The sequence below is a fragment of the Sprattus sprattus genome (genome assembly GCF_963457725.1).
Source record: "Sprattus sprattus genome assembly, chromosome: 14".
NCBI classification, from domain to species: domain Eukaryota; kingdom Metazoa; phylum Chordata; class Actinopteri; order Clupeiformes; family Clupeidae; genus Sprattus; species Sprattus sprattus.
Genome location: NC_137912.1, coordinates 11794733 through 11822368, shown reverse-complemented (window position 1 = coordinate 11822368; position 27636 = coordinate 11794733). Strand labels below are relative to the sequence as shown.

The 27636-nt window shown below is 42.1% G+C and overlaps 2 protein-coding genes and 1 gene segment (V, D, J or C); 2 read left to right on the top strand and 1 right to left on the bottom strand.

The window, feature by feature from the left end:
* Positions 1-1395: 1395 nt before the first annotated feature.
* On the bottom strand, positions 1396-10095 carry LOC308375313 (uncharacterized protein). Its single transcript, XM_080851389.1, has 10 exons — positions 9963-10095; positions 9302-9504; positions 8867-8953; positions 8662-8757; positions 8464-8574; positions 7930-8077; positions 5567-7174; positions 4304-4428; positions 3389-3515; positions 1396-3206 (listed from the first exon to the last, which is right to left on the bottom strand). Exons 1-10 carry the CDS (start codon positions 9988-9990, stop codon positions 1507-1509), a joined length of 4233 nt encoding a protein of 1410 aa, XP_080707515.1. The 5' UTR covers positions 9991-10095; the 3' UTR covers positions 1396-1506.
* Positions 10096-12071: 1976 nt separating this feature from the next.
* On the top strand, positions 12072-12774 carry LOC308375312 (Ig kappa-b4 chain C region-like). The segment is given in 2 exons: positions 12072-12078; positions 12458-12774.
* A 7929-nt stretch (positions 12775-20703) lies between these two features.
* Positions 20704-26142, top strand: LOC308375311 (scavenger receptor cysteine-rich domain-containing protein DMBT1-like; the record flags this gene model as incomplete). The annotated part of the gene is made up of 11 exons (XM_080851388.1): positions 20704-20914; positions 21770-22078; positions 22171-22479; positions 22659-22961; positions 23072-23155; positions 23511-23822; positions 23917-24078; positions 24531-24665; positions 24919-25017; positions 25548-25619; positions 26102-26142. The coding sequence occupies 11 exons, from the start codon at positions 20704-20706 to the stop codon at positions 26140-26142; spliced, it is 2037 nt and encodes a 678-aa protein (XP_080707514.1).
* Between the last annotated feature and the right edge of the window lie 1494 nt (positions 26143-27636).

Genomic DNA, 27636 nt, shown 5'->3' with positions numbered 1-27636 from the left:
GAGCCAGTGGGTAAGTGGCCCACCTCCTGTATCTGGGCAACCACACACATCTTCGTCTGTCATGTGACCCTACATTTAGTTTGCACTAGCTGTGGGAGGAAGAATCATTCAAATCTGGGTGGTACAACGCTTTTTCTCAGACAGCTAACATGGGGTATATTTTGGACCCCATATTTTGTTTATTTGAGTTTGGCACACATTATGAGCTTGTGTTGTATGCATTAATTTTTATTTCTGTTTCATATTCCCTTGGCTATATATCATTTTAAATGAAAAAAAAATATCTTACCCCACTCTCCTCCAAGGATATCTGTAGTGGCTGGTGGGTGAAAAAGAAGGGGAGGAAGGATAGTGCTGTTGGTGAATTTTGGTGGGGGTGGGAAGTGTTAACGCAATTGGTTTTGAAAACAATTCTGCAGCCCTGTGGTTAATACTCCGGTGTTCTCTATACATGGGAATGTATTCTGAGCAATAAAGTCAGTAGTGTTGTGAATGGAGCACTTCAATGGTATCAGAAGTTCCTAAACTCTTAATTAGACATGCAATTAGACAAAAGTTAGTCTGGAACTCCATCAAGGTTTCAAAGGAGTGGATCCCGATGGACGCCACTCTGACCACTGGTGGGGACCAGACTGAAGATGCAGGACATTCCTACTGTACGTATCCATTACCCTAACAGTGTGTGGGTGTTCACAGTGTTACAGGGCCGTACAAAAACCTCCCTCCGCCAGACCATACCAGTGCACGGCTGCAGCAGAGACCTCCATCAGGTGAGAGAGGTATTACAAAGCTAGGCCAATGTGACCAATGACTTATGGGAAAGTGTTATAAGATTTTATTTAGGGGAATTTACAATAGATTAGGCCATGTTTAGGCGTGATATTGCCAGCATTCATTGGACTAACACCCAGTCACTGAGAACTGTATACGTTCATTACTACCTTGTCTTTGAGACACAACAGAGACTATGAATGTTTCTATGAGCCTCCATCAGCCTGCATCTTTATCTGCATGAACACAAATAGGTAAAATGGTCAAATGAGAATAAATAGCATCATAACCTATCATGAACAATCTTCACACATACACAGTATTTCAGACAATTGAGAAGTATGAATCCAGCAATCATCTGTTGTTCAAGCAAACCTAGGAGATGATTCTGATGCAGTCACAAGAAATAAAGGCAACAATCATTGGGAATACTTGCCCTTTTATTGCTCTTGATATTTTAATATACACATTTCAAAATATGCCAAGGAGTGGATGTATAAAATTAAAACCGTGGAAATGTTAGTGACCACAATATATGCATTTGTGTCATTTGTTGTAACGATATACGTCATACAATCTCACACAGTAACTTGCAATATCCAAGTCATTGACAGATTGAGGTGATGAAGTGTACAAGGAATACAAGTTCTATCGGACGTTAGGTTCCTTTGTTTTCCTCTGGCTCCTGCTGTTCTCAGTGTCGGGCCTTGCCTGGTGGGGGAGCTCATCTGCCCCTCATCGTTTGCCCATGTGGGTCCTCCGGTGGGCTTTCAGGAGGCTGGAGGTCTTGAAGGCCCTCTCACAGTGGTCACACTTGTAGGGCCTCTCTCCAGTATGGCAGCGCATGTGGTCGCGGAGGTTGGACGAGTGCTTGTAGGTCTTCCCACACACCTGGCACGGGAACGGTCTCTCGCCTGTGTGCCTCCGCATGTGACTCTTGAGGTTCTCCTGCTGCGTGAAGGTCTTGCCACACTCGGTGCAACTGTACGGCCTCTCCCCGGTGTGGATGCGCATGTGGTACTTGAGTGTGTATTTGTCCGAGAGAACCTTATGGCAGATCGGGCAGGGTGCGTGCTCCGGCGGCCGCTCGTGGGCCAGCTGGTGGCGCTTCAGGTCAGACATGTAGACGAAGGTGCGCCCACACATGCTGCACAGGAACTTGCGCTCACCCTCGTGGTAACCGCGGTGGCGCTGGAGCAGACAGGCGGCAATGAAGGTCCGTCCGCACTGCTGGCACTGGTAAGGGCGCGGCGCAGAGTGGTAGCGCTCGTGCATGCGCAGCTTAAAGGCACTGGGGAACCTCTTGGGGCAGTGTGGGCAGGGGAAGAGGTGTTGGTCGGTGTGAGTCGCCTGGTGGATCTTCAGGTAGCCACTCTGAGAGAAGCCTTTGCCGCACACGGTGCACTTGAAGGGCTTCTCGCCCGTGTGTGTGCGCTGGTGGTTGCGCAGGTACACCCTTCTGAGAAAGGCCTTGTCGCAGACATCGCACTTGAATGGCCGCACCCCAGTGTGTGTGTCCTGGTGGCTCGTCAGGTAGGTGAGGCAGGAGAAGAGCCGCCCACACTCGGAGCACTCAAACGGCCGCTCATTCGTGTGTGTGCGCTCGTGTCTCTCCAGCTGCCATCTCAAGCTGTATGCCTTTCCGCATTCTGAGCACACATGATTTTTGTTAATCGTCTTAGTGCGCCGGATAACCTTGACCTTCAGCGGTTCTTTCCTCTCACTCTTTTTACGTAAAATGGCCTTGCTAGCTTTGCGGCTTTCAGGAGTGAGCTTCACCTTCTTAATAAAGGAACTAGAAGGCATAGAAGGTAGAACTGGAAGAGAGATGCCTTCACCCACTATTTGGGAGACCCACTTCACAATGTTCACGGTTTTCGATCTGAGCCTAGGACTTGACTTTTGGTGAATAGTTTTAGCGAATTGAGCTTGCGCTAGAAAAGGGGAGGATTGGGCAACGGGCGAAGCAGGAAGTGACACAGGACCTCTACGGTGTGAATCAGGAGCCTCCTGTACAACGTCACTCTGGAATACTACTCTACACTCAGACACTTGTTCTCCAACCCCGGCTCCATCCCCCTGAGGACTTGAGAAGATATATACCCTCTGCTCTTCGCCTCTTTCCTTATGTGGGCTGTCGGGACCAAGCTGCTTCCTCTCCACAACCTGGCAGTCTTCATCCACTGAAGCCTTCTCTCTATTTGTAATATGTTCCAGTTCCGAACAGCACAGGCTCTGTACTACAGCTGGATTGCTCTCACTATATCCGTCATCATCATTGTCATCATTATAATCGCCATGACTACCTTCAGTGGGAGTCGATGTGACCACTACAGCTTCCAAACACTCTGTATGAGAGCTAGTGGTATGGCACCAGACCGACTGGCTGTCTTGATCTTGGTCAGGGAAGGCGGCTTCAATGGGAATCTGTGTCTCTGGTGGAGGGCCATCAAAGCAATTAACAACATATAACAGAAAAAAATATAAAAACTTAATTCTCACCCTTACTGTGAGTATTATGACTTTGAATTACCTGTTTCTTCACAGGTCCTGGTGGATAGAACATGCTATGCTGAGTGTTTAATTTTTTTGTGAATGCCATCAAACACAGGCTTACCATGTGTGTCTGCGTTGGTCTTAAACTGGTTATTATGCTGAAGCAGATTCTTCAAATCTTTTGGATCATCGAGAGGTTGCAGGCAGGTGTCCACAGCAGAAGAGGCGGCACCTAGCCAAGACGCTGTCTGTCCATTGGGCAATAACAAGAGAGAGGGGAATCAATCACTCATTAATAGGCCAGCCAGCCACTTTTTCACGATGATAAGAAAAATAAATAGAAATGTCCGGCAAGTGTAAACATGCTCTGGTCTTGTAGCTCATCAGCCAGATTAACTAGGAGCCTGTACTGCATACCAACCTGCTCCAAATCAGGCGTTTGCCAGAGTCCGTCTACTTTGGTAAGGAAATCCCATATAAGACTTTGTAATGCAGCATTATGAAGCAGCCCAGATTCCATGGAATGTGACTGCTGAGGAAGGAAACAAGAAAAGCAAGAGCTGTCTAAAATAATCATATAACATTAGCCAACAGTGGAACGTAAATAAATAAACCCATGTTTCTGACCTGTAAATAGTGATCTCTGGAGACTGTGTTTTCTAGGAGGGCTTGAATAAACGTCCTAAATTCGGTCAGGAACCTGTCAACGTCTCCATCATTACCCTAAATCAATGATCAGACAAATATGGCAGTTTTGACCAAATATAGTATTTTGTTTCACTCATTCTACATTAAATATTGAAGACATTCTCTTAAGGTGACTCCACATACTGGTTTTACAAGGCTGTCCAGACTGTACAGGTGAGACTGAATAATCCTTGGATTGAGGTTATTCTCTGCGCGACACAGCTCCAAAACCCTCTAAAAGGAATTTATTGAAAAGAAATAAATGTGTGTGCATGTGCATATACATAGATAGTGCATTCACATCATAAGATGTTTATTCCCCTCCAACTTGACCCCCCATAACCCTTACTCTTGTTCTTAGTCGCAGAATGAGCTCAGCTCTCTGGCCGTAACTCAAAAGGCTTGGCACTGCTTCGGTCACAAGGGTCACAAACTCCTCCATCTTATCGTAGTGGGAAACTCTGTTGCATTTCGCTATGTGCCACATACACGCTGACATCAGACGCAAAGGGGACACCAAGAGACGCAAGGATGGCAAAGCGAGAGGAAGGGTCCCGTCTGAAAGACAATGGTTATTTTGCTGATATTACTGTTAAAATGGGAGACAACAACAGTGAGCCAATGTACCTTATAATCGCATTAACTGGTGCGTTTAATATGAATAGACAAGCAAACTCTGGGGAGATGGATACGGTACCAGTTCACGTGACAATAGTTAAGGAGTTATAGCATGGACAAGTAATCTACTGTTACTTAGAGCAAATCGCCCAAACGGGTATTTAACACCTACCACTACGACGCTCGGACAGCTCCATGGTGATACTATTTTATCCACTCAGAAAACACCCGCGTGACAAATTAAGCTTGTTGAAGCTGTTTTGTTTCTTTCTTACTCTGTACAGTGATACAGACTGACGCCATGTTTACACTTCTTTGATCGCCGGGAAACCCATGTACTTACATTACCGGCCTTCTTGGAATTACTGCCACCTGGAGTTTCGGAAGACAGTACAATTCTGCACGAATCAACCTTGAATGTCCACATTCGCAACGAAGGGTACAAATTGGTGAGTGTGGATTATTTGTAATGTAATGCAGGTTTTTACTAAATAACCTTTTTGTAAGACCCCCTCTTTTTATTAGGAAGATGTATACCTTAAAGTAAGACACTAACAGCTGATTGGTATTTCTTTACCCTCTTTATTTTAAACTGCAAACCAGTATCTATGAACTTGCTTGTAAATACATGGATTAATACAGTATTCTAGGAAATATACAGGCATGCATAACAAACCAACTTTATTAGTTCTCTGGATTGTTTATTGCCAAAAGTAACTTTGAATTGTCTTCACGTGGTCTATGTTCCTCTTTACCTGGGGGGCATTCCACAAAGGACCATTTTTGAGTTAGCCAGATAACTGGAACGAATATAGACTGGGAAAAAGCACAAACCTAAATCATGTACTTCATTATGTAACCTGCTAACTCAGTTATCCATATCGTGTATTTATTCATCATCACTAGCTCTCTTTGCTACTGTCTCTTGGACAACAAGAACTCTTGAACTCTTTCTTTTAACTTCAAATAACATCTCAATGACTGAAAAGAAATCAGGTCTTCTGGGGGTCCTGCTTCCTGCGACTACTCCTTCGTCCTTCTTGTGGGTCCATGTGTGTTCTCTCATGCTTCTTCAGAGGCCCGGGGAACCTGAACTGTTTGCCACATTGATCGCACTGGTACGGCCAAGCGCCTGTGTGGATGTGCGAATGGTCCTTCAGGTGGGAGGAGTGCTTGAAGGTTTTGTCGCAAACGTTGCAGGTGAATGGCCGCTCCCCAGTGTGAACGCGCTGGTGCCTCTTCATGTTGCCCAGCTGGGAGAAGGACTTCCCGCATTCCTGACACTGGTAAGGCTGTTCTCCAGTGTGGATACGCATGTGACATCTCACCCCTTCCGGGCTGGAGAAGATCTTGTAGCAGATGCTGCAAGGCACTTCCTCTTTGGGTTTCTCGTGTTTGCGCTGGTGCTTTTTGAGGTCAAACATGTAGACAAAGGCCTTGCCGCACTGGGAGCAGAGGTACTGCCGCTTGCCCGCGTGGTAGCCCATGTGCCTCTTGAGCATGGAGAGGTGGATGAAGCTCTTGCCGCACTTCATGCAATGATGGGGCCGCTCCTTGGTATGGTAGCGCTCGTGCATCCGCAGCTTAAAGGCCGTGGGGAAGGTCTTCTCACAGTGAGGGCAAGGGTAATTGTGCTCTGAGGTGTGGCAGGCCTGGTGAATCTTCAGGTATGACCCCTGAGTGAAACCCTTTCCACAAATGGTGCACTTGTACGGTTTCTCTCCCGTGTGCACCAGGTGGTGTTTCGCCAGATCCGTGCGCTTACGGAACGCTTTGTTGCACACCTGGCACTGGAACGGACGCACGTTGGAGTGAATCTTTTCGTGGATTGTCAGGAAGCTGAGGGCCCGGAATGTCTTCCCGCACACAGAGCACTGGAACGGTTTCTGACCTGTGTGAGTGCGCTCGTGGTCTTCCAACAAACACTGGTAAGGAAAGCTTTTGCCACACTGGTCACATGTGTATGTCTCACGGTGCCGCCGAGTTTGTGGAGATTCCTGGGACTCGTCTGGTGAACCTAGACTGGACGTGGTCTTTCTGCGGAGAACAGTCTTGTCCTGATCAACGCGTAAACTAGTACGAGACCTAGCAGCAGACCTGGAACGAAGAATGGTTGATTTGGGAAGGCATGGTAGGAAAGGAAGTGAAATGACTTTGCTTGCTATTTGGGAGATCCATTTTTCCACACTTAGTGGTGTGACTTCTGTCGCTTTCATGCTGCGCTTTCTGACAGCAACAGGGTTTATCACATATACAGTGGAGGGGGTGGCAGGCTTTGCAACCGCTTTTGCAGGTTGCTGGATCACATATATTTGCTGGTTTGTCTTATTGCTCACAGATTCTGACACACCTTCACTTGAGGCGTCTCCTGGGCTTTGGAGGGTGTCTACTATCGCTCTTTCCTGGGGGGAAGGTGCTTCTTTGGGACTGTACTCTTCATTAGACACGTATTCTACACCATCGAACCCCTGTGGTTCATCACAGTCCACAATTTCATTAGGGTCACTTAAAGAGGTGATCACAACACTTTCAGCAACTTCTACTGGACTGGATGGGTCAGCCATGACCATAACTTCTTCCTCAATAGGACAGGCAGGAGGACCTGTAGGGGAGTGAATGAACAGAATACTATGAGAAAATGAGTCAGATATTGGATGACAGTACATATACTAAATCTTGCACAACTGCTTCATGCTGGCATTTCTGTATAAAAACAATAAAAAGACACATCAAAAGAAATTCTGACAACAAAAACAATTCTGAATCTAATGAGCATGTAAAACTTAAAGAATACACCACTTGAGGCCTTCTTGACAGCAAGAATTTGTTGGCATTTATACCAGTCAGGAGGGAGGGAGAACACAGGCATACAGAGAGTGGTGACACAACATTATAGGGTGTGGTCTTAAGCTTATGGCAGGAAGGGGAGACAGGTACTATGAGGACAGAGGACAAAAGGTTGGGAGGTTGCACGTTGCTTCTAGGTGGAAGGAGTTCAAATGCATACCACACATACACACACACACACACACACACACACACACACACACACACACACACACACACACTTCATGCTTTGCTCTAATTAACCCCCTCAGACTAAAGGTGGGGGGTTGCTCATTGCAGGAAGAGGGCTCTCTGGGGGGAAGGAGTTCAAATGCTTACAGGAGAGCAACAATCCTCACAAAAGTAATTTGAAAGCTAAAGGCTATTGTCACAGCTATCTGCTCTTACTGAGACAGGAACATGGGTCATACAAAATAATGTAAGCACGACTTAGTTCAGATGTAACACAACAGGAAAGCAGCAATATTGAGTAAACATAAGTAAACGTTTGACATAAAATTATTGGCATACCGCTAATCACCGCGACTTCACCAGCTTCCTCTGTGTTAGGACCAGTGTCACCGTGTAACTTCAGAAGGTTCTTAAGGTCTTCAGGAGGCATAAGTAGCTGTGAACAGTCCTCCAAAGCACAGGAGGCGGCACGGAGCCGAATTGCAGTCTGTGGGTACAAGCAAGGCAGGGTAGGGTGCGATAAAGAGCTTGGATGCAGAAGCTTTTATCACCAAATATTCTTTTTAAAATGTTAAGCCACTGGACAGATCTCTTGCAGGAAGAATGTTAAGGGGATGCGTGGCTTTTAAGTCTAATATTTAAGTCTAATAATTTGTCCTTTCATCTAACAAAAAGTCATATTAAAAAGACACTTTAAACGCTCATTACTCTTAAAAATCCTATTTTTATCTAAAACCACATGGTGATATTTGTATACCTTCCCCTAAATAAATTACTATTGCTGATGTTTTGCCAGGAACTTTTTTCTGACATTTGACTTTGAAGACAAATGTGGTATATTTTTTGGAGTTGATAACATTCACTGAAACTAACCTGTCTCAAGTCTGGCGCCGGCAACAACTCCTCCACTTTAGAGAGGAACTCCAAGACCAGATTCTCAAGTGCTGCATCATATTCTGGACCGTACAGCTCAGGAAAAACATTCTACGGAGAGGGAGACAAGTGTTTCCAGATAAAACTGTGTGGAAAGATACCACAGGTGTTGTTGTGAAGGATAGTACACACACTAACCTGGAAATAATGTCTTCTTGAAGGCGGGTGTGTCAGTACAGTTCGAATCAGTTCGGCGAAGTCATCCAAGTACTTCACAGCCTCTTCATCACTACTCTGAAATAAGCCAAGTTAAAATTGCAGAAATATCACTGTGTGTGGAGGGGTAGCAACCCCCCCCCCCCCAAAAAAAAGTCAAGTAAGTGAGAAAAACAGAATCCCATACCGACTGTTTCAGTTTGCTTAACATGTCAAGGTGAGCCTGGATAGTCCTCGGTGCCGGACATTTAGGACGATAAAACTCCAAAATCATCTGAACAAAGCAATAATAGACTTGCCTACATTACTGAAATAAAACGCCAATACAACAGTATAGCTTGGCACAAGGTCTCAGTTCTCTTAAATACTCTATTTGAATTCATCAACACATATATGACAAGGGCAATTATAACTGCACCCTACCGACAAATAAAGTCAGGAAGGGTTTCAACTCAACTACACAAAAATGAGACAAATGTAATTTATGCTTAAAATAAGTTAATATGTTCATTATCCATCCGCCAATAGCACAACGTATTTAATTGAACACATTAGTTGACAAGACAGTCCATCATACAATCTCAAGTACCATTACTAGTATCTTTGCACACTGTTTTCTCACCCGTGTCCGAAGCTGAATAACGAGCCTTGAGCTCTGGCTTTCGTTGAAGAACCTGGGGGCTGCCTTGGACACCAGACTAACAAACTCCTCCAACTTCCCATAATGGGCATAGTTGTGGAGTTCTGCCACTTGCCACATGAACGCTGTCATCAAGCGTGTAGGAGACACCAGAAGGCGCAGGGAGGAGAGAGGCAGGGAGGGAACTGTGCAGAGAGAAATCATTGCAGTTTACACACAAGGTCAATTTACACTATTGCAGGATACTGTAAAGGTGGAATAGGTAAGCTGAAAATGACAATATGAGGATGTGCACAGGCTGATCTGTAATGTAAAAAAAAAAATCCATTTGCAGCCAGAAATCTGAGGTAACGTTAACTTTGGTTATATCATCGTGCACAACATTGAGGAGCTAGCTATCATGGCCATGTTAATGTGTTGCTTATTATTTCACTGCTTCATGCAGAACAGAAATCCGAGTACTTTTATTTTCCACTTAGTGACTACTTCTACAATAAGAAAGAAGCATGTCTTCCTGTTAAAACTTTATTGAATGATGTCAGATTGAGGGTCTTTGTTGTTGATGTGTTCACGCTAAACTTAGCTGAAGTTAGTCGGCTAGTACTTTCAAGAAGCACGTAAAATACCAGATCAAAGAACTTACTAGTTTTGAAGTTCTCTGCGGATGACATTTTTTTCTTCGCAGGAAGCGAGTTATTTTAAATGTACGGTGAATCTAACTTAAAAAAGCGAGGAGCTAGCAACGGATCATTACGTGAACACAGAAACGACCAGCCATGTTGATACAGGAAATGATGGTTAACTGTAGTACTTATTCAAACATTTACAATGCTGCCACCTACTGCCGTGGAGTAGAACCTTTTTCTTATTTTATTTTATTTTATTTCTTACCATAAAAACAATACCGCCACGATAAAACGTAGAATATAAACATATTACTATATTAACACATACATATGATTATTAATATGAAACGGTATAAACGAATAAACTGTCGTATTCAAAAAAGTTAACGGTTTCTCAGTATTCTCAGTATCTGAATGACCACCTTCAACACAAGGCAAATTTGTATAGCACAATTTTTACACTTAGGTAATTCAATATGCATTTCAAATGAGCAGATAATAGAGCATAGACGTAAATTAATCCTTTTCTTTTTTGGCGAATACTATAACAACTACACTAGGCTACATATCTTGCCGTGAAGTAGGCATACTTTGCTAATGTTGTTAACAAGGTAGACCCAGTGTAGGCCTACAGTTGTTTACGCCTTGTGTTAAGCCTTGTATTTTGTTTTACCAATAGACCTGGTGGAACCATACTCAATTTGCCTTTCCCTGCCCACCGTGTCAAAACCGGGACCACAGTCGCTGTCCGCGGTGCTGAAAACCCATTTAGACGTTCACGTTCAAGAAATACAGTGTGTCTACCCTCTCATAGGAGAGCATTTGTGAATCTAAAAAAACCGTTAAGACAACTTTCAACCTTCTGGTGTCAAAGGTTACAGCTTTTATAATGTTGTCAGAAAACAAAAGAAAAAGCTTTAAGCGACGTATAAGATAGATACATTTTTGAGCAACCACTAAATGCGCTTGGATATGCTGGCCTGTGAGTGTCAAGACGCAAATCATTGTAGCGTGAGGAGGTTTTTTTTACGGGCTCTGAATGGAGTTGTTAGCCTGACGATGTCATACTCATAATTCTAGTCAGAATATGAGTCTGAGACCGGACCACTTGGCTGTGATTATGGGGCGTGTTTCAACGAACCAGGAAAGAAAATTCCTCTTCGCTGAATTGGATACCTAGAACCAATCAGAGCAACGTAGTATTATTACCATCTGATAGATTAAACTTTTACCTGATCCCGTAGGAAGGACGGCAAAAACATCTTTTCAATCGACAAATGCCTTGATCGCGTTTCTCTGTTCCTCTTTCAAAATGAATGCGCTGTCAATATCTGTTGAGATATGCCTGCTCACGTTACTTAATTAGCACTCAAGGCTAGAAGCTACCATTAGTTTCAATGTTTTTTTTGTCTACGCTGTTAGCATAACCTTTCAATAATGGTCTAGAGTGCATAAGTTAAGACCTACAATCCTAGGCAACATTGGTGTTGCGTATACACAACTAACCGAGTCAATGTAGACATAAAAAAAGTCGTGTAGATACCTTAAATCATATCAAATATGTCCCACTAAGCTCCCGAGACGGCGCCATCTTTGTTCGATGTATACCGGTATTCTATCTATGTCTGTCCATCAACGTATAAAGCCCGCCCTTACAATTTGAATGGTCAGATCCCTTTTCGGGGCCGTTTAAACCCTCCCAACTAGCTCGACTCCAGACTGAATCTCCCAGACCAAAAATGTTGTGGGCGGAGTTCAGGCTGGTGTCCAGGCTATGGAGTTGTATCACTGTGGTCTACTTTTGGTAGCGGCACGAAACTTGAAGTTGGATTTAAGTAGCAGTAACACTAATGTTTTGCTTCTTTGGATTTTTGCTCAATTTAGATTGATTGACCAACTGAAGTTTGACATAGCTTGCCTAATTTTCGGAAATACAACTGTACAAATACAATCTGTATTTTAAAAATAATTATGAACGACTTTATCAGCAATTAGCCTATACCTAATTATTTGGTTTTACTCTCGTTATAGTTTTGTTAAGGACTGGACCAGTTAATGTGCCAAAATGCCATTCTCTCTTCTGTTTGATAAATTATATCATAAATATATAATTAATGAAAGCAGAAATGTATGGTACTTAATGCCAGTAAAGAAATACATTACTAAGTAGGCTACATAAACCTTTAATAGTCATCTGATGAGTCATTTAGTTGCTCGGCAGGGTTGCTATGGAATCGAATTATATATATATGTATATCTATCTTTATCATTACCGAAATCTAGAAAACGATGCCCCAGTTTTTATGGTTGAGGGGAAACCGTCCAAAGTCCAAAAAACGTAAATTAGTCTACATTTTTTATTTTCTATGTCGAACGATGTGGCTACTGGATGAAACAAACTAAAAAAAATTATGAAGTTAAGTGTAATAACATTAATTGTTTTAAATATCATCGAATACGTTTATGTAATCTACTTGCTGTCTCCCCTTGGTCCCCTTGGTCTGTCCCCCAGGCAACACCAGTCCCAAAGTGACAGTCCTGCCCCCTTCTAGCATAGAGCTCCCCAGCAATAGTTCTGCCACACTGGTGTGTCTGGCCAACGGCGGCTTCCCCTCAGACTGGACTCTCAGCTGGAAGGTGGATGGGATCAGCAGGACTGGTTTGTCCAGTCGCTGGGCTCCAGAGAAGGATGGTCTGTACAGCTGGAGCAGCACACTGACCCTCCCCTCCCAGGAGTGGACCAAGGGGGTCACAGTGACCTGTGAGGCCAACCAGGGCTCCCAGTCTCCAGTCACCAAGGTTATCAAGGGAGGCGATTGCTCCGAGTAGCATGCTTCTAGTCTCTGCAGTCTGATCTGAGTGTCTCATTTTTATCTTGCTTACAGTAGGGAAGAGTAATTGTTGGCATGCAGCCACAGGCTTTTACTACTGTTTTTTTTTATTTTATTTTTTTTACTTCTCTTGCCTAATGTAACCCTTTCATGTTCTTGAGTTACTATTGCAGAATATTATGTGAAAAAATAAACGCTTTTTGCTGAACCATACCAATTTTTATTGATTTCAAGATTGGATCATAATTCACTTCACACAATGACATTACTTAATTCCCCCAAACTGCATGATTATATTATTACCATTTTGAAAGAAAATGTAAATATCAAAGCTCAAATTGCAATTTTTCCTGATAGATTTCCTATAGTATGTCTTACAGTTTAAAAAAAAACGGAACAGTACTGCACATCTGCTAATAGCTCATTTATTTTCTGAGAGCAGCAAAATAACTGAACCTTGACGATGTAAATGTGAGTTTCAACACCCAACAGTAGCCACACAGTTGCACTCTCAAGACAACCTCTCCAAGACTGTGCAAGTGTAGGTGATTGATTCAATTCAACCAGCATATGCAGTACAAATCTAGAAAGTGACCAATTGGTGTTATTCTGAGTGATACACATTTTTGTATTAAAAGGTATTGTATAACATGTGTGGTTATAGTATACTAAAACTGACTTATAGTTTAGCCTTGCAGTCAGTTGTCGAATGGATTGATCAAAGGACTTGGTGGAAAGCCAATTTAGTGGGAAATATCTTGGCTTATTTTGTGTATTGCATGGGGCAGATCTCAATGCTATGGTGGATATGTTTTAGACTGGAGGTTATCATAGTGTAGTGGTATTTTGAATCATCACCTTGTTTATTTTTTTTTATATCGCTCCCAGCATCCTCTTACTATGCTCTCAACCTCCAGACTCACACACAGAATACGGGTCACATGTTACAGGTTAAGAGAGAGAACACACAAAGGAAATGAAGGTAACACTGTGGGGTGCATCTGAGGCGCTGGTTGGAGTGATACAAGGGATGCCTAGCAGGAAGGGGGGGCGGGGGGCAACCTGTGGGAACTTGTTCTAGCTGCTGAAAAGTGTGCAGGCATATGCATACAATGACTTCAAATACGAAGGCCTGATGCTGACAGTGATTAGCCATTTACAATAACCATAGAATGCTAATAAACCAAAGGCAAGTCATTACGCATAGTTACGGACAAAGAGATGAGATCTTGAATTGAAAGGAAAGTACTAAGATAGAGAAGATGTAATGTCATGAAATATAATGTCATCAAATAAGAAAATCCTTCAGTAACCCAACATCAGCTGAGGATGGAGGATTGATAAGTCTATAGTGCATATTCTATTATGCCTGCATTCTAGTGGAACAGTTCTTGCTGGTGATCTGTCTCCTAAAAGCATTCACTCTGCCACACAGTGATGTTACATATTTGACAGTGTATCTTTTATCACTGTAGGCAGGCAGACAGGCATGTGCTTCACAGGGCTAAGCGTCACTGTGCCTCTGACTGACAGAATCAAAATCAGAAAGAGGTTTATTGCCAAGTAGGTTTTGAAAAAGGAGAATCTATGAACAACAGTGCAAGGTTGTGCCACAGTGAACTAGTCAAACTCATAAAGGTCCATAGAAAGAATCTCTTCCATGTGAATGGTGGAACCTGACTCATCAGATGACAACAAGTGTGTTAGGTCTCAGTGAGGATAGAAACCTTTTTTCATTGTTGAGAGAGCTGTACAGCAATCTGTCATTTTGCTGCTGTGATATCCAATCGTGTTTGGTTATGCATCTACACCATTGATCATTGATCAATTGTATACAAATGTATTTGCAGTATGCTGTATACAATATTAATTTAGTACACAAGAGTAGTATTTCAGTGTCATTTCAATGACGTTACTACAGGTCCCCCATTGTGTTATGGTAGTCATGTGTAGCCAGACTGAGGAAGGGTTTTTGTACGGCTCTGTTTCACTGTGTGAACACCTCAACGCTGTGTATACTCTTGCAGTAATAAACTCCACTGTCTTCCCGGTGGACTCCACTTATAGCCAGTGTGAAGTCACTCCCAGATCCACTGCCACTGAACCTAACTGGAGCATCTTGGTGGTGCACATCTGCACGATAAATAAGGATTTTTGGTGGTGCTCCTTCTTGTTTTTGGTACCAGAACAAGCAAGGTTTTCCTGAGCTGCTACAGTCTGGATATACTGGAGTGCTGGTTTTACAGTGGATACTGACAGACTCTCCAGGAAGAACATGTTTCACGTCTGGAGTCTGTGAGACTGTTATCTCTCCATTAGATTCTGAAAAGGAAGGATCATAAAGTTTAAAGAGTAATATGTGACATACAAATCTATTATGCTATTAGGCAATCATGATATTTATTTTGGTGCAAAATGTAGCTTCAAAATAAATGGCAGCTGTCCAAACGCGAAAAGCATTGAAACCTTTCACTAGAATTGATTTTCAATTGCACACCACTCAACCCTTAATCTTCATTCAGAAAAAAAGAACCTTACCTTGAAACCACAGAACAGATGCCCAGAAGAACATGAATGTACAAATCATTCTTATATTTTTGTGTCTCACTTCTTTGAATGAAAAAGAGCTTTTCATTCTCCGCATTGAACTCACAGTGCTATAAATACTTCCAAACACACCCAGATAAAACTCAGACAGCATTCATATGAGATAAGAAAGTTGTCATTTTGATACAGTTGAAGTCAATAACTTTTAATAAATGATTGAGGGCGTGAATACTCCTGGATGGTGGGCCATAGCTCTAGTTTACGCTAAGTTTGGTCTGTTTTCTAACCTTACATCTCGGGTACATGGGATAGACTAAGGTTCAATCTCCAGCTGCTGTGGAGCCTGAACTTTATCTCTTTGTTAAGTTTATGCTTCAATCTCCAGCTGATGTGTTTTTCCTGCATGTAGCACTTGTGTGTTGCTGCCTTTGCTTTGTGGGATGTAATGCTTACTCATTGTTTGCCAACTTCCAAACAGTAGGCGCACAGGGCTTTAAGCAATTAAAAAAAATATATATAATAAATAAATAAATAAAGTTTGAAAGGCAGCAATGCAATACAGCCATTCACTATTACAGATAAAGAGGGAGTGAATCCATTAGAATAGAAAATACTTAAAACAGAATAAAGCAGACATTCACAAACAAAAGAAAATGTGAGACTGGTGATTACCATGTGCCATGAAGTAATGGTTGAAGGTCAGAAAAACCTCTGGTTTATACTCTAATTCCATGATTATTTATAATTAACATACGTTTCTGATTAGGATTACCAATTCAACATACTGTAATGCTCATTTCCTGGTGCCAAAGGCTGCTGTTTTCTGTAGTTCAGTGTACCAAACTTCCCCTTGGCCCTCAGGGGATGGCTGAACAGGTCAGGTCTGATCAGGTCTTAGACGTCAGTAAGTCATCACTTCCTCTATTCTATGCAAAATCTACCTCTATAGCACACTTCCAGTAACCCAAAATGTGACATGTCTCAAGCATACTTGAAGGCAACATTAAATCAAAAAGTGGAATGTCATAATGTGAAAGTCATAACAAGCCCAAATAATGCCAACCAGTTCAATTTGTATGTCTGTTTTCCTCAATGCTTTGGTTTCTTTGCAAGATGTTAAGGGGTTAAGAGATAGGTCCTTGTCCTCTAACCCTTGACCCTAACGTAGCCTAGTGTGGGTTAATTCTATGACAGTCCATACATCAAACCCTTGGAGCCCAATAAGATGGTAAGCCATAGCATTTTCTCCCTCCAGAAGCTAACCGCTTCCCACTTCATTGTTGACCTCTGCTGTTGGTTCTTTTAAAATATTTTTTTTTTGCCTCTGATAATGATGTGCAGGTATGGAAGTGATGGAGCCTACGAGCCGCCAAAAATGATCTAAAAGCACCATCTACAGGCCAAATGTTCTATTGCTCGACTTCTGGGCCCAGTGCTCTGAAGGGTGTCTGAGGCATATTTTCAGTAACAAAACTTACTATTGCTGTGCATACTATTAGCATAATGCCAGAATTAGCTCTCAGGTCTGTGAAAATAAAAAAATAAAAACATGTTTTGAGTTGTGTGCGTCCTACTGATAAGAATCAATAGAGAAGGTTGAAGTGAACCTCATTAGCTCTTCTTGTTGTAAGACCTGAAGCAGAAAACCACAGCGGTCTCACAGCTGCATCAAACATGCAGCACAGGAGCTGATGGGGAAGAGGAGGATCATAATTGCCAAACCACAGTGTACACTCGTGGTGTTTGCAAGAACATGAGCAAATGAGCGTGAATGTACACACACTCATGTCTCTGTGCACGACTCATGACGTCCCTGCACATATGCAAAACCAGTATGTGACACAACTTTTGTATTGTCCTTCTGACAGGGCGCATCCTGTATGAAGACGTGGAGGAGGATCAGAGGACACCCATCTCAGGTAGGGTATGAGAGGGGGGGCTGCTGACTTATGTCGATGTCTGATGCAGGTCTGTCTTTACTTCCAGTTGCTTCTCTGAGAGAGCCGACGGTGGAGTACTATGATGTGACTGCTGATGATAATGAGACCAACCTCGATCAAAGCAGATCAGCAGATGGAGCAGAGACCGAGGCTGAGCTTGCTCCGCAGTAAACTTTGCAAATTCACACAAAAAAGTGAAAAAGCAAAAGTGTTCACAAAAAATTGTATTGCACAAGTTTTTTGTATGACTAAAATCCTCTGCATACCAGTATATACAAAAAACGGCAATATTTCATCCTTTTGTTTAACTAAAATCCTCTATATATATATATATACAAAAGACCAGTAACATTTTACACAAAAGAGCACTTTGTTATTTTAAGATTCATTATTCATGACAAAGCCGGTAGGCATTTGTTCATTACTTGGAATATTGCATGTATCTTACATTTCTGTGTTTGGATTGCCTTTTTTATGGGTGGATGTTATCTAATTTAAGCAATGGAGGAGACAAAGCCTGCCAATGAAGAAGAAGTGGAGTATTAAGATGACATCACAAATGAGGAGAATAACCTGAAAATGACAGCAGGTATGATGGGACTGTACCTTTTTTATATTGATACATCATGAGCAAACTTCATGTAATTTATATGAAGCGCATGAAGACACATTTAACAGAAATAACCCATAATTTACTCACTCTGTCACCATCTTGATATTTAAGGGATGATGACAGCAGACCAACTCCAGGAGAATGATAGTGTCGTCACTGGAGAGTACTCCAGCAATTTAATGGTCTCCAACTAGATGATGATGATGATGATGACTCATGATGATGATGATGATGATGATGGTGGTTGTTGTTGTTATAGAAACAATTGATGGTTATGATATGATGCTTAATATTGTTTCATAAATGTAATTGCATTATGCTTATTACTGAATTGAATGATTGGTAATGCTGTTTTATTTAATGTTTAGTAAGTCACTTTGCACAAATGTGCCTGCCAAATACCTTAACTAAAACTAGAAATAAATCATCAAATCCATTGCTTTCAATATCCATCAGCACAGATGTTTGTTTTGATTGGTCAGTATTATGAGTAACTCTTGTTGTTCTTGGTAGGTATTGATTATGATGATGTGGGGGTGGAGTCTGAGGAGTGACACTGGACATGAAGAGGTCAGCAGAGGACTCCCATCAGCTGTGGTGGACTAGAGCTCTGAGTTTATCATTGAGAGGTGCCAGATATATTTGATAGGGCTTTTAATGCCATATATTTTTTAAAGTGCCTTTACATTATCTGCTTATTGATTTATTTTCATGTTCTGCTTACTAAATTTTAGGCAATAACTATATGCCTTTTTTATGTAACTTTGTCTTTGTCCATGCAAATATTGCCTTCATTATCTACAGCAAACTAAAAGAAAAACTAGACATTTTAAACTCTGCACTCTAAACATTCAAATTATTTCCTTCAATAGTATGTGCAGGCATAAGTAGTATTCTTCTTAACAACAAATAAAAATGCCTCTGGACTTTTGATGATGTAACTCTGAAGATATTATGAATAAACAGTGATTCTCAATAATACTGTGAACTGTGAAGTACTCTGTTTCAGATCCTTTAAGCATCTATCTGTTTACATGGGCCCTCTATGTGGTCGACAAATGCATTTAAAACACTTTAAATGATCAACATACAAAAAAAGACTGGACAAACAGTACTGTATTTAGTTAGTGGTAAGGTTTAAATAAACAGCCAGATAATTAAAAAATCTTTGCCCAACAGTCAGTAAGATAGATACAGGCAAATAGATCAGTGATCAAATTGACTGTGTGGATAAGAGCTATAAAATAAGTTATGTGGATAAAGAAGTGAAAAACTGAGAAATCTCCTATGGCTTTTGTTTGTCACATACATAACATGGGTGATTGAGTGCCCCTAGTGGTTTGAAACGGTATTGATGGGAGTTTAGTATAAAACCCAAGAGCAGGGCCCACAGATCTGGGCCCTATTCGGCGTAGCTCGCTAAGCGGTTTAGCGAGCTAGATTCCAGGCTAAAATAAAATACGCACCTCTTTTTGGTTCGGCAAAGAAACTTTCGATAAATCACCATAGTAACATATCAATTAGCACTAACCTGCTCCAGGGCAGGCTAACCTAAGTTTAGCTGGATAAGCTTGCCACACCCCAGGAAAAACATTACTTCCCATTATTTAGTGGTATGGTCTAAATTAGTAGCAAAATAATTAATTGAGGGTTCATGTCTTTGCCCAACAGTCAGTAAGATAAATACATGCAAATAGATCAGTGATGAAATTGACTGTGTGGATAAGAGCTATAAAAGAAGTTATGTGGATAAAGAAGTGAAGAACTGGAAGATTAAGAATGTCATGTCTCATACACTCCTTCTTTTACTTTGCCATCTCTACTTGAAAAGCTCTGTGATGTCAGTATAGGAGTATGGCCTACCAGCTAAAGGGCACATTATAAAAATGATTTGGATTGATGTCTATTAGGTATTCCCTCAAACCCAAATTGAATCTAATAGTTTATGATCATAATGAAAAAATGTACAGCGTACAAATGTTCACAGCACCTGTGTTTGCTCACACAGTAAGTAAAGGGAGAGAGGGGCACGTGTTGTAAGCACTGCAGTAGACCTCCACAAAGATGTGTGTGAGCACACACACAAACACACAGACATATATCTTCTGTAGATGCAGTGCCTTCCTGACCACAAGAATGGGTCTGTGTGACATCACTACTGAGCGTGCTCATGGGTTGAGTCTAGAGACACTGTCTTACCACCAGTTTGACAAATATGGAGAACAAACTACACAGAGTCTTCTGATTTGCCACTGAAGTGTTTTTGATCATTTCCTATCGCTCTTCTAATATGGTCACATCGAGTGTGATTGGCGGCTCAGGGGACGCATTGGGTCTGGGGGGAACGAGGAGGGTACAGTTGTTTCAGTGAGTCGTCTAGGAGAGCAGAGGTGAGCCCCAAACTCAGAGCTTCTGCCGCAGGGGAGATGAAGATGGAAGGCTGCCTGTGGGTCATTCTCCTGTCCTCTGTGGTCCTGGCCAACCAAGAAGGTACTTATTTACAAGCTCCTATTTATAAAGAAAATAAGATGAACACAATTAACTAAATATTAACAATCATATTCAAGTAGTCTCTGATTTATGCTGATAGATTTAAAGTCTAAAGAACATTCAGTCACACAAGGATACAAATTGTACTGGAACACTGAGTAGAGGTCACTGATATTGGTGCTACATGAGATAAAAGTAAGAGATCTATTGAAATTCTGTTTTCATCTGTTTCGTTTTAGATGCTGTGAGGTTGGTGAATGGTGTTAGTCGCTGCTCTGGAAGTGTTGAAGTGTATCATCAAGGAGAGTGGGGCACAGTGTGTAGTTATGAGTGGGACATGACTGATGCTGCAGTGGTGTGTAAAGAGCTGGGCTGTGGTGATGCTGTGGAAGCTCCACGTTATGCTCACTTTGGGCCGGGATCAGGGAGAATCTGGATAAACAAAGTGGAATGTAATGGATCAGAGTCCACACTGAAGCAATGTGGCCATAGGGGGTGGGGTCGTCACTACTGTAGCCATGCTAGTGATGCTGGAGTCATTTGTTCAGGTAAGCAGCAGATGTTTTGAAATTATCATATTTAGTTGGTATAATTATATGGTGATATGAAATATAGTGAATAAGAGTAATGTTTAATGTTGCCACACAACATAATTGTTTAATACAATTTCTTCCCAGTTTACCATTATACAGCTTGATTAAAATTTGGTTGGTTGTGAATAAATTGTGAGCAAAATGGCAACATCTCATATTAGAGTGTTTAAATGGACCATGATAACCTAACTTATTTCAACCTGGTATGAACATTTAACTGTAAAGCTGAGCCACTTGATACGCTGTCCTCAAACACCCCATGTTATCTCACATGTGCAAGCCCAGGTCTAACAGTTCCAAAAGACGGCTTAAGATGGAGACGGAAGGATGAATTCACTGTATGCAGCAAATATATTTTTCAAAGTATACCACCTGTTTATAACCTGTTATCACTTTTCTATAGGGTTATTTTTTGACATTTCAAGCCTTTATTGATAGGATAGTAAAGACTAGACATGAAATGATCGGGGGACCAGGATGGTGAGTAGGCTTGGGTAAAATGACATCAGGACGGACTTGAACCTGATTAGTCATATTTACATGTTTAGCAAGATAGACAGCAATAACTGACTGAAGATGAACATGATTACATCACAGCCAATCAATATGGTAATTCGGGAGCACGGAAGGAAGGGATGTAACTTGATATGCTGTTGACCACAAATATCCGTACAAGCATCAAAAGTCAGCTCATGGTTAAATCAAATTACCATAATGTTATGTGGGGAGAGCAAATTAATATCTGTCATGTACTGTTTTGCTTGGGACATGGTGATGATGTTTGCATTACTGTCCTTACTTGAACTTCAGCTCGAGTACCCAGGCTGTCTAATGGCGCCAAATCATGCTCTGGGAGAGTGGAGCTGATTCATAAGGAGACCAGACACACAGTGTGTGATGCTGCGTTTGACTGGCAGGATGCAGAGGTGGTGTGTCGAGAGCTGGACTGTGGGGCTCCTGTAGAGGTGCTGGGAGCAGCTGCATTTGGAGAGGGAAAGGGCCAGGTGTGGTCAGAGGAGATCCAGTGTGGAGGCAACGAGACTCAGATTCAACTCTGCCCAACATCTGCTCTGAACCACCGCTGCTCACACGACAGGGATGTGGGACTGACTTGCAAAGGTACAAATAAAATGTGTTATTATTGGATTCATAAAAGACATGCAATATTTAAATACTGTCCCAATACATTATCATCTGTATTCTCTCCCTAGCTGCTGTGAGGTTGGTGAATGGTAGCAGTCGCTGTTCTGGAAGAGTGGAGGTTTATCATGCAGGAGAGTGGGGCTCAGTGTGTGGTAACGGATGGGACCTGCATGATGCTGCAGTGGTGTGTAGAGAGCTGGACTGTGGAGAGGCTATAGAAGCTCTTAATGGTGCTTATTTTGGACCGGGGTCAGGAATGATTTGGATGAGTGACGTGCAGTGTAGGGGGTCTGAGTCCACAGTGAAGGACTGCAGGTCACAAAGATGGGTTGCAGACAACTGTGGTCATCATCAGGATGCAGGAGTAATCTGCTCAGGTAAGTTAACTGAAACATACTGCTTCTTGTATTAATCATAGGCATTATTACACGTCACATGATCATAATCTAACTACATTTAGAAAACACATATCAGTGTATGAGGTTTGTCGGGACATTTTATAAACATGCTGAAATTTAAATATACTTTTTGATATATTTCAATATTTAAATTGTAGGAGTCAAACTGGTGGGCCATTCTCCTTGCTCTGGGAGAGTGGAGCTGCTTCATATGGAGACCAGACTCACAGTGTGTGATGCTGCGTTTGACTGGCAGGATGCAGAGGTGGTGTGTCGAGAGCTGGACTGTGGGGCTCCTGTAGAGGTGCTGGGAGCAGCTGCATTTGGAGAGGGAAAGGGCCAGGTGTGGTCAGAGGAGATCCAGTGTGGAGGCAACGAGACTCAGTTTCAACTCTGCCCAACATCTCCTACACCCTCACACAACTGCTCTCACAAGCATGATGTTGGATTAGTTTGTACAGGTAACTTAATAGTCTTATTATAAAAATAGCAGACCGTTATATACCTTTGTGAGTTCATTATCTGAACTATTAAGGCTGGAAGCCATGATGTTATTTTCTTTTTACTTCAGATCGTGTGAGGTTGGTGAATGGTAGCAGTCGCTGTTCTGGGAGAGTGGAGGTTGATCATGAAGGAGAGTGCGGCACAGTGTGTGGTACTGATTGGGAAGAGTTGTATACGGCAGTCGTGTGTAAAGAGCTGGGGTGTGGTGATGCTGTAGATACCATGCAATATGCCTACTTTGGAGAGGGAACAGGGAGAGTCCTGATTGCTGAAGTTGCCTGTGGGGGGTGGGAGACCAGACTTAAGACCTGCCCTCATAAGGGATTAGGTAAACATACATGCCAACCTCACAACAGTGTTGGTGTCATCTGCTCAGGTAAGATGCTTTCAGTAGTTTTTAATTATGTAAATAGTTAATTTCAATTTCCATTATTTAAATGATCATAAATGTGTGTCATACTTGAGACATGATTGCATAATGCAAAGAGCTTCTTATTTCCACACAGAACACCGAACTCCCAGGCTTGTGAGCGGTTCCCACCAGTGCTCTGGGAGAGTGGAGGTGGTCCATGGGTTCACCTGGGGTACAGTGTGTGAGGCTGCGTTCGACTGGCAGGATGCAGAGGTGGTGTGTCGTGAGCTGGACTGTGGGGCTCCTGTAGAGGTGCTGGGAGCAGCTGCATTTGGAGAGGGAAAGGGCCAGGTGTGGTCAGAGGAGATCCAGTGTGGAGGCAACGAGACTCAGATTCAACTCTGCCCAACATCTGCTCTGAACCACCGCTGCTCACACGACAGGGATGTGGGACTGACTTGCGGCGGTACAAACTAAATGTGTTATTATTGGATTCATAACAGACACGACATATTTAAGTACTGTCCCAATACATTATTATTTCTATAATCTGTCCCTAGATACTGTGAGGCTGGTGAATGGTAGCAGTCGCTGCTCTGGAAGAGTGGAGGTTCTCCACAGACAACAGTGGGGCTCAGTGTGTGGTAACGGATGGGACCTACATGATGCTGAGGTGGTGTGTAGAGAGCTGGGCTGTGGAGAGGCTATAGAAGCTCTTAATGGTGCCTTTTTTGGACAGGGGTCAAGAGGAATTTGGATTAATGACATACAGTGTGTGGGGTCTGAGTCCACAGTGAAGGACTGCAGGTCACAAAGATGGGTTAACGACAACTGTGGTCATCATCAGGGTGTAGGAGTAATCTGCTCAGGTAGGTTAATTGAAACGTACTGCTTATTGTTTTAATCATAGGCATTATTACACAAGTTACATGATCATATTATAACTACATTTAGAAAACATACAGCAGTGTCTTAATTAACCTCCTACAAACCTCACGTAACTGCTCTCACAAGCATTATGTTGGATTATTTTGTACAGGTAATATTAGAGTTATTATAAAAATGACAATTTCCATTATTAACAGATTATTGACAATCTTTAGACAAGAGGCCAACATTTCATGTTCTGTTCTCTAGGCATATTCTCAGTAACAACTCTAACTGCATTCTTCAGGGCCTACAGGTGGTCCATGTGAGCCTGCAGGGTCTCCTGTCTCTCCAGCGGCCATAGCGGCTCTGGGGCTCCTGTTCCTGCTGCTGCTGGGGTCTCTGGTTGTGCTGGTGGGGCAGAACAGGTCACTCAGGAGAGGTACTGTAAAGTCAACATCTTAATTATTTCAATAAGTGTTCTTTTTTATGTTTGACTGCCAAGGATTTTGTATCAAATGACGTATTGGTTTGAAAATGTATGCATTTGTCACAGTAAAGTAATTTAGACAATAACTAAAGCCTTAATGTCATCAAATATAAAGCACAAATGTAATTGCAATGGCCCAATGTAATATAAAGTATTACTGTATTAAACGATGTCATGGGGGTTGGTCACTCTTCCTACCCTACAGCTCACTCCCAGAATAGACACATCGCACAGAGTGAACCTGTCTATGAGGAGCTCGACCTCAGACTGACCACAGTCGGCACCTCCAGAGGTCGTCAGAGAGGTGAGAGGCCATCAGGCTGGGTTTATGAACACCTCAGACACACAAGCTGTACTCAGAGCACTGGCACCAAGCATGCAGACAAACAAACATGTACTGTATGACACATCACACATTGAGAACATGATGCCCTACTGTTGTGCATACTATTGGAAGACTGCCAGAATTAGAAAAAGTTTTGAGTTGTGTGCGTCCTACTGATGAGAATCAATCGAGAAGGTTAACCTCATTAGCTCTTCTTGTTGTAAGACCTGAAGCAGAAAACCACAGCGGTCTCACAGCTGCATCAAACATGCAGCAGAGGAGCTGATGGGAAAGAGGAGTATCACAACTGCCAAACCACAGTGTGCACTCGGGGTGTTTGCAAGTACATGAGCAAATTAGCGTGAATGTACAGACACTCATACCTCTGTGCAAGAAGCAGTGCGTGGGTGTGTCTTTCTTGATGTCCCTGAACATATACAAAACCACTGTGAGACTAGGTTTGTTTAGGTTACTGACTTTGACACAACTTTTGTATTTCCATCTGACAGGGCGTGTCCTGTCTGATGCTCAGAATTCATGGTATGAAGACGTGGGGAAAGATGACAAGAGACCCGTCTCAGGTAGGGGGATGAGAGGGGGGCTGCTGACTGACTCTTTGAAGGGTTCCTGTCGATGTCACATGCAGTTTTTAATGAACTTTTGATTTATTTTATTTTCACCAAATAATATTGGGCTTCTCTTTACTAGAAGGTTCTTACAGAACATTCTATTTTCCTCTTCGTAGCTATACATACATCCTATGGACATCTTTAATTTTTATATTTTGAAAGAAGAAAAAGTGTTATTAATTGTTGGATTTCCTCTGTTCTGTTGCCTTTCCGTTAGCACAGTAAATGGCATTGTCATGCTATTGCTTAAAAAGTGGCCAGTTGATAACATGAAGCATAATTAGCCAAAATAACTAATGTTTTGTAAATCGCTTTGGACAAATGTATCTAAAACTAGAAATATATCATCAAATCCATTTTTTTCAATATCTATGAGCACACGTTTGTCGTTTTGATTGGTCAGTAGTATGAGTAACTCTTGATGTTCTTGATAGGGATTGATTATGATGATGTGGGGGTGGAGTCTGAGGAGTGACACTGGACATGAAGCAGAGGACTCCCATCAGCTGTGGTGGACATCTTTATATTGAGTTTATCATCGAGAGATGCCATATATTTGATAGAGCTTTTTAATTCCATATATTATTGATAGTTTTTTTAATGCCACATATGTTTCAGGTGTTGTTTGACTTCCCAGGGGAGCATAGGCCATCGATAGCAAGTTTCCACCAGATTTTTTATTTTTTGTAGGCAGTGCATCGCCTCAATCACCCTTATGGACAAGCTGCTCCTGGCAACACATTTAATATGTGAGTAAATCAGGTCCAATAAGCCCAGTGGCCAGTGAACCTGGAAGCTCACTGCCTCCTATCTCCATGATGATATTTGATTGGATGGAGGGATATGTTTTCTTCAGCATGTGATGGTCTCTGAAGACTTATCAGAGTAGTTGATCGTTTTGCTCTCTCTAGAGGCCAAAATTGTATTGGTGTCAAAAACCTAAAGATTTTAAGCTATATGTATTTTTCCTAACAAGAAATGAAAATGCATCTTGATTTATGATGTAACTCCGAAGAGATGATAAATAAACTGCATTCCTGAATAATACTGTGCTGTGTAAACACTTATTCTGTTTCACAACCTTTTGAGTATGTTTACATGGGCCCTCTACGTATGTTGTCAACAAATGCATATAAAACAGAAAATGTCAACATGCACAAAAGAAGTGCAGGATGAGCTGTCTACAATTTGTATCTTCACATAGGTCCACATAGGTCTACACAGTTCCACATAGGTCCACATAGGTCACATCATATCTTGCTTTATTTTCGGAAGATTTTGTCTTAATAGCAAAAGTATATTGTAACATGCAAGGGTTTGCCTCCCTTCTATGTGCTGATGTTAATGGCAAGACTATATGTATTAATAGTAGCCCATAATGCTTTGGCCCTGGGAGTGTTGAGTTGTAGTCATTCTGGATTAGTGTAATTCTACCTCCCCTTGTGTCTAATGTCAGAGTGTATGACTGTTTCCACCGTGTGTATTTGCTGTCTGATGCCTTGGATTGGCCCCACTTAGCGTCAATGTATGTGCTGTGCCCGGGTATATGACCTTCATCCTCCCTCCTGTTCTGTGTGGTACTAGCTGCTCTTGGTGTTGTATGGTGTAAACCTGGGGCATGAGAGTCGCGTTAAGCTTCAGTGTTGATAGCCTTCAACTTGATGGAATTTATCATGACGTTTAACACCATTTCAAAAATGACCAGGAGGTGTCGCTGTTGCATTGGTTTTTAAAACATTGAATCCTTCTACTTATGTGGTTTCAAATGTTTGGAACGTTTTCGGGCGTTTCAGTGTTACACAAAGCCTCGCCAAAGAATGTCTAACAAGGGGACTCACGGATTCATATACAGTTACAGCAGTTTCTCGGGAGTAAAAACAACATAGATCTGTGCCGATTTTTAGTGTTGACAAAGGCATACGCAGATCTTCTCATGTTGTAGAACACACCCATTTTCATCTGGAAATCC

What these genes read in the sequence shown, in the direction of transcription:
- LOC308375313 (XM_080851389.1), bottom strand. Translation starts at nt 9,990, where the DNA reads ATGTCATCCGCAGAGAACTTCAAAACTA. An exon ending in TTATTCAGCTTCGGACACGG is followed by an intron (nt 8,954 to 9,301) that starts GTGAGAAAACAG and finishes TGCTTTGTTCAG; the next exon opens with ATGATTTTGGAGTTTTATCG. An exon ending in TAAGCAAACTGAAACAGTCG is followed by an intron (nt 8,758 to 8,866) that starts GTATGGGATTCT and finishes GGCTTATTTCAG; the next exon opens with AGTAGTGATGAAGAGGCTGT.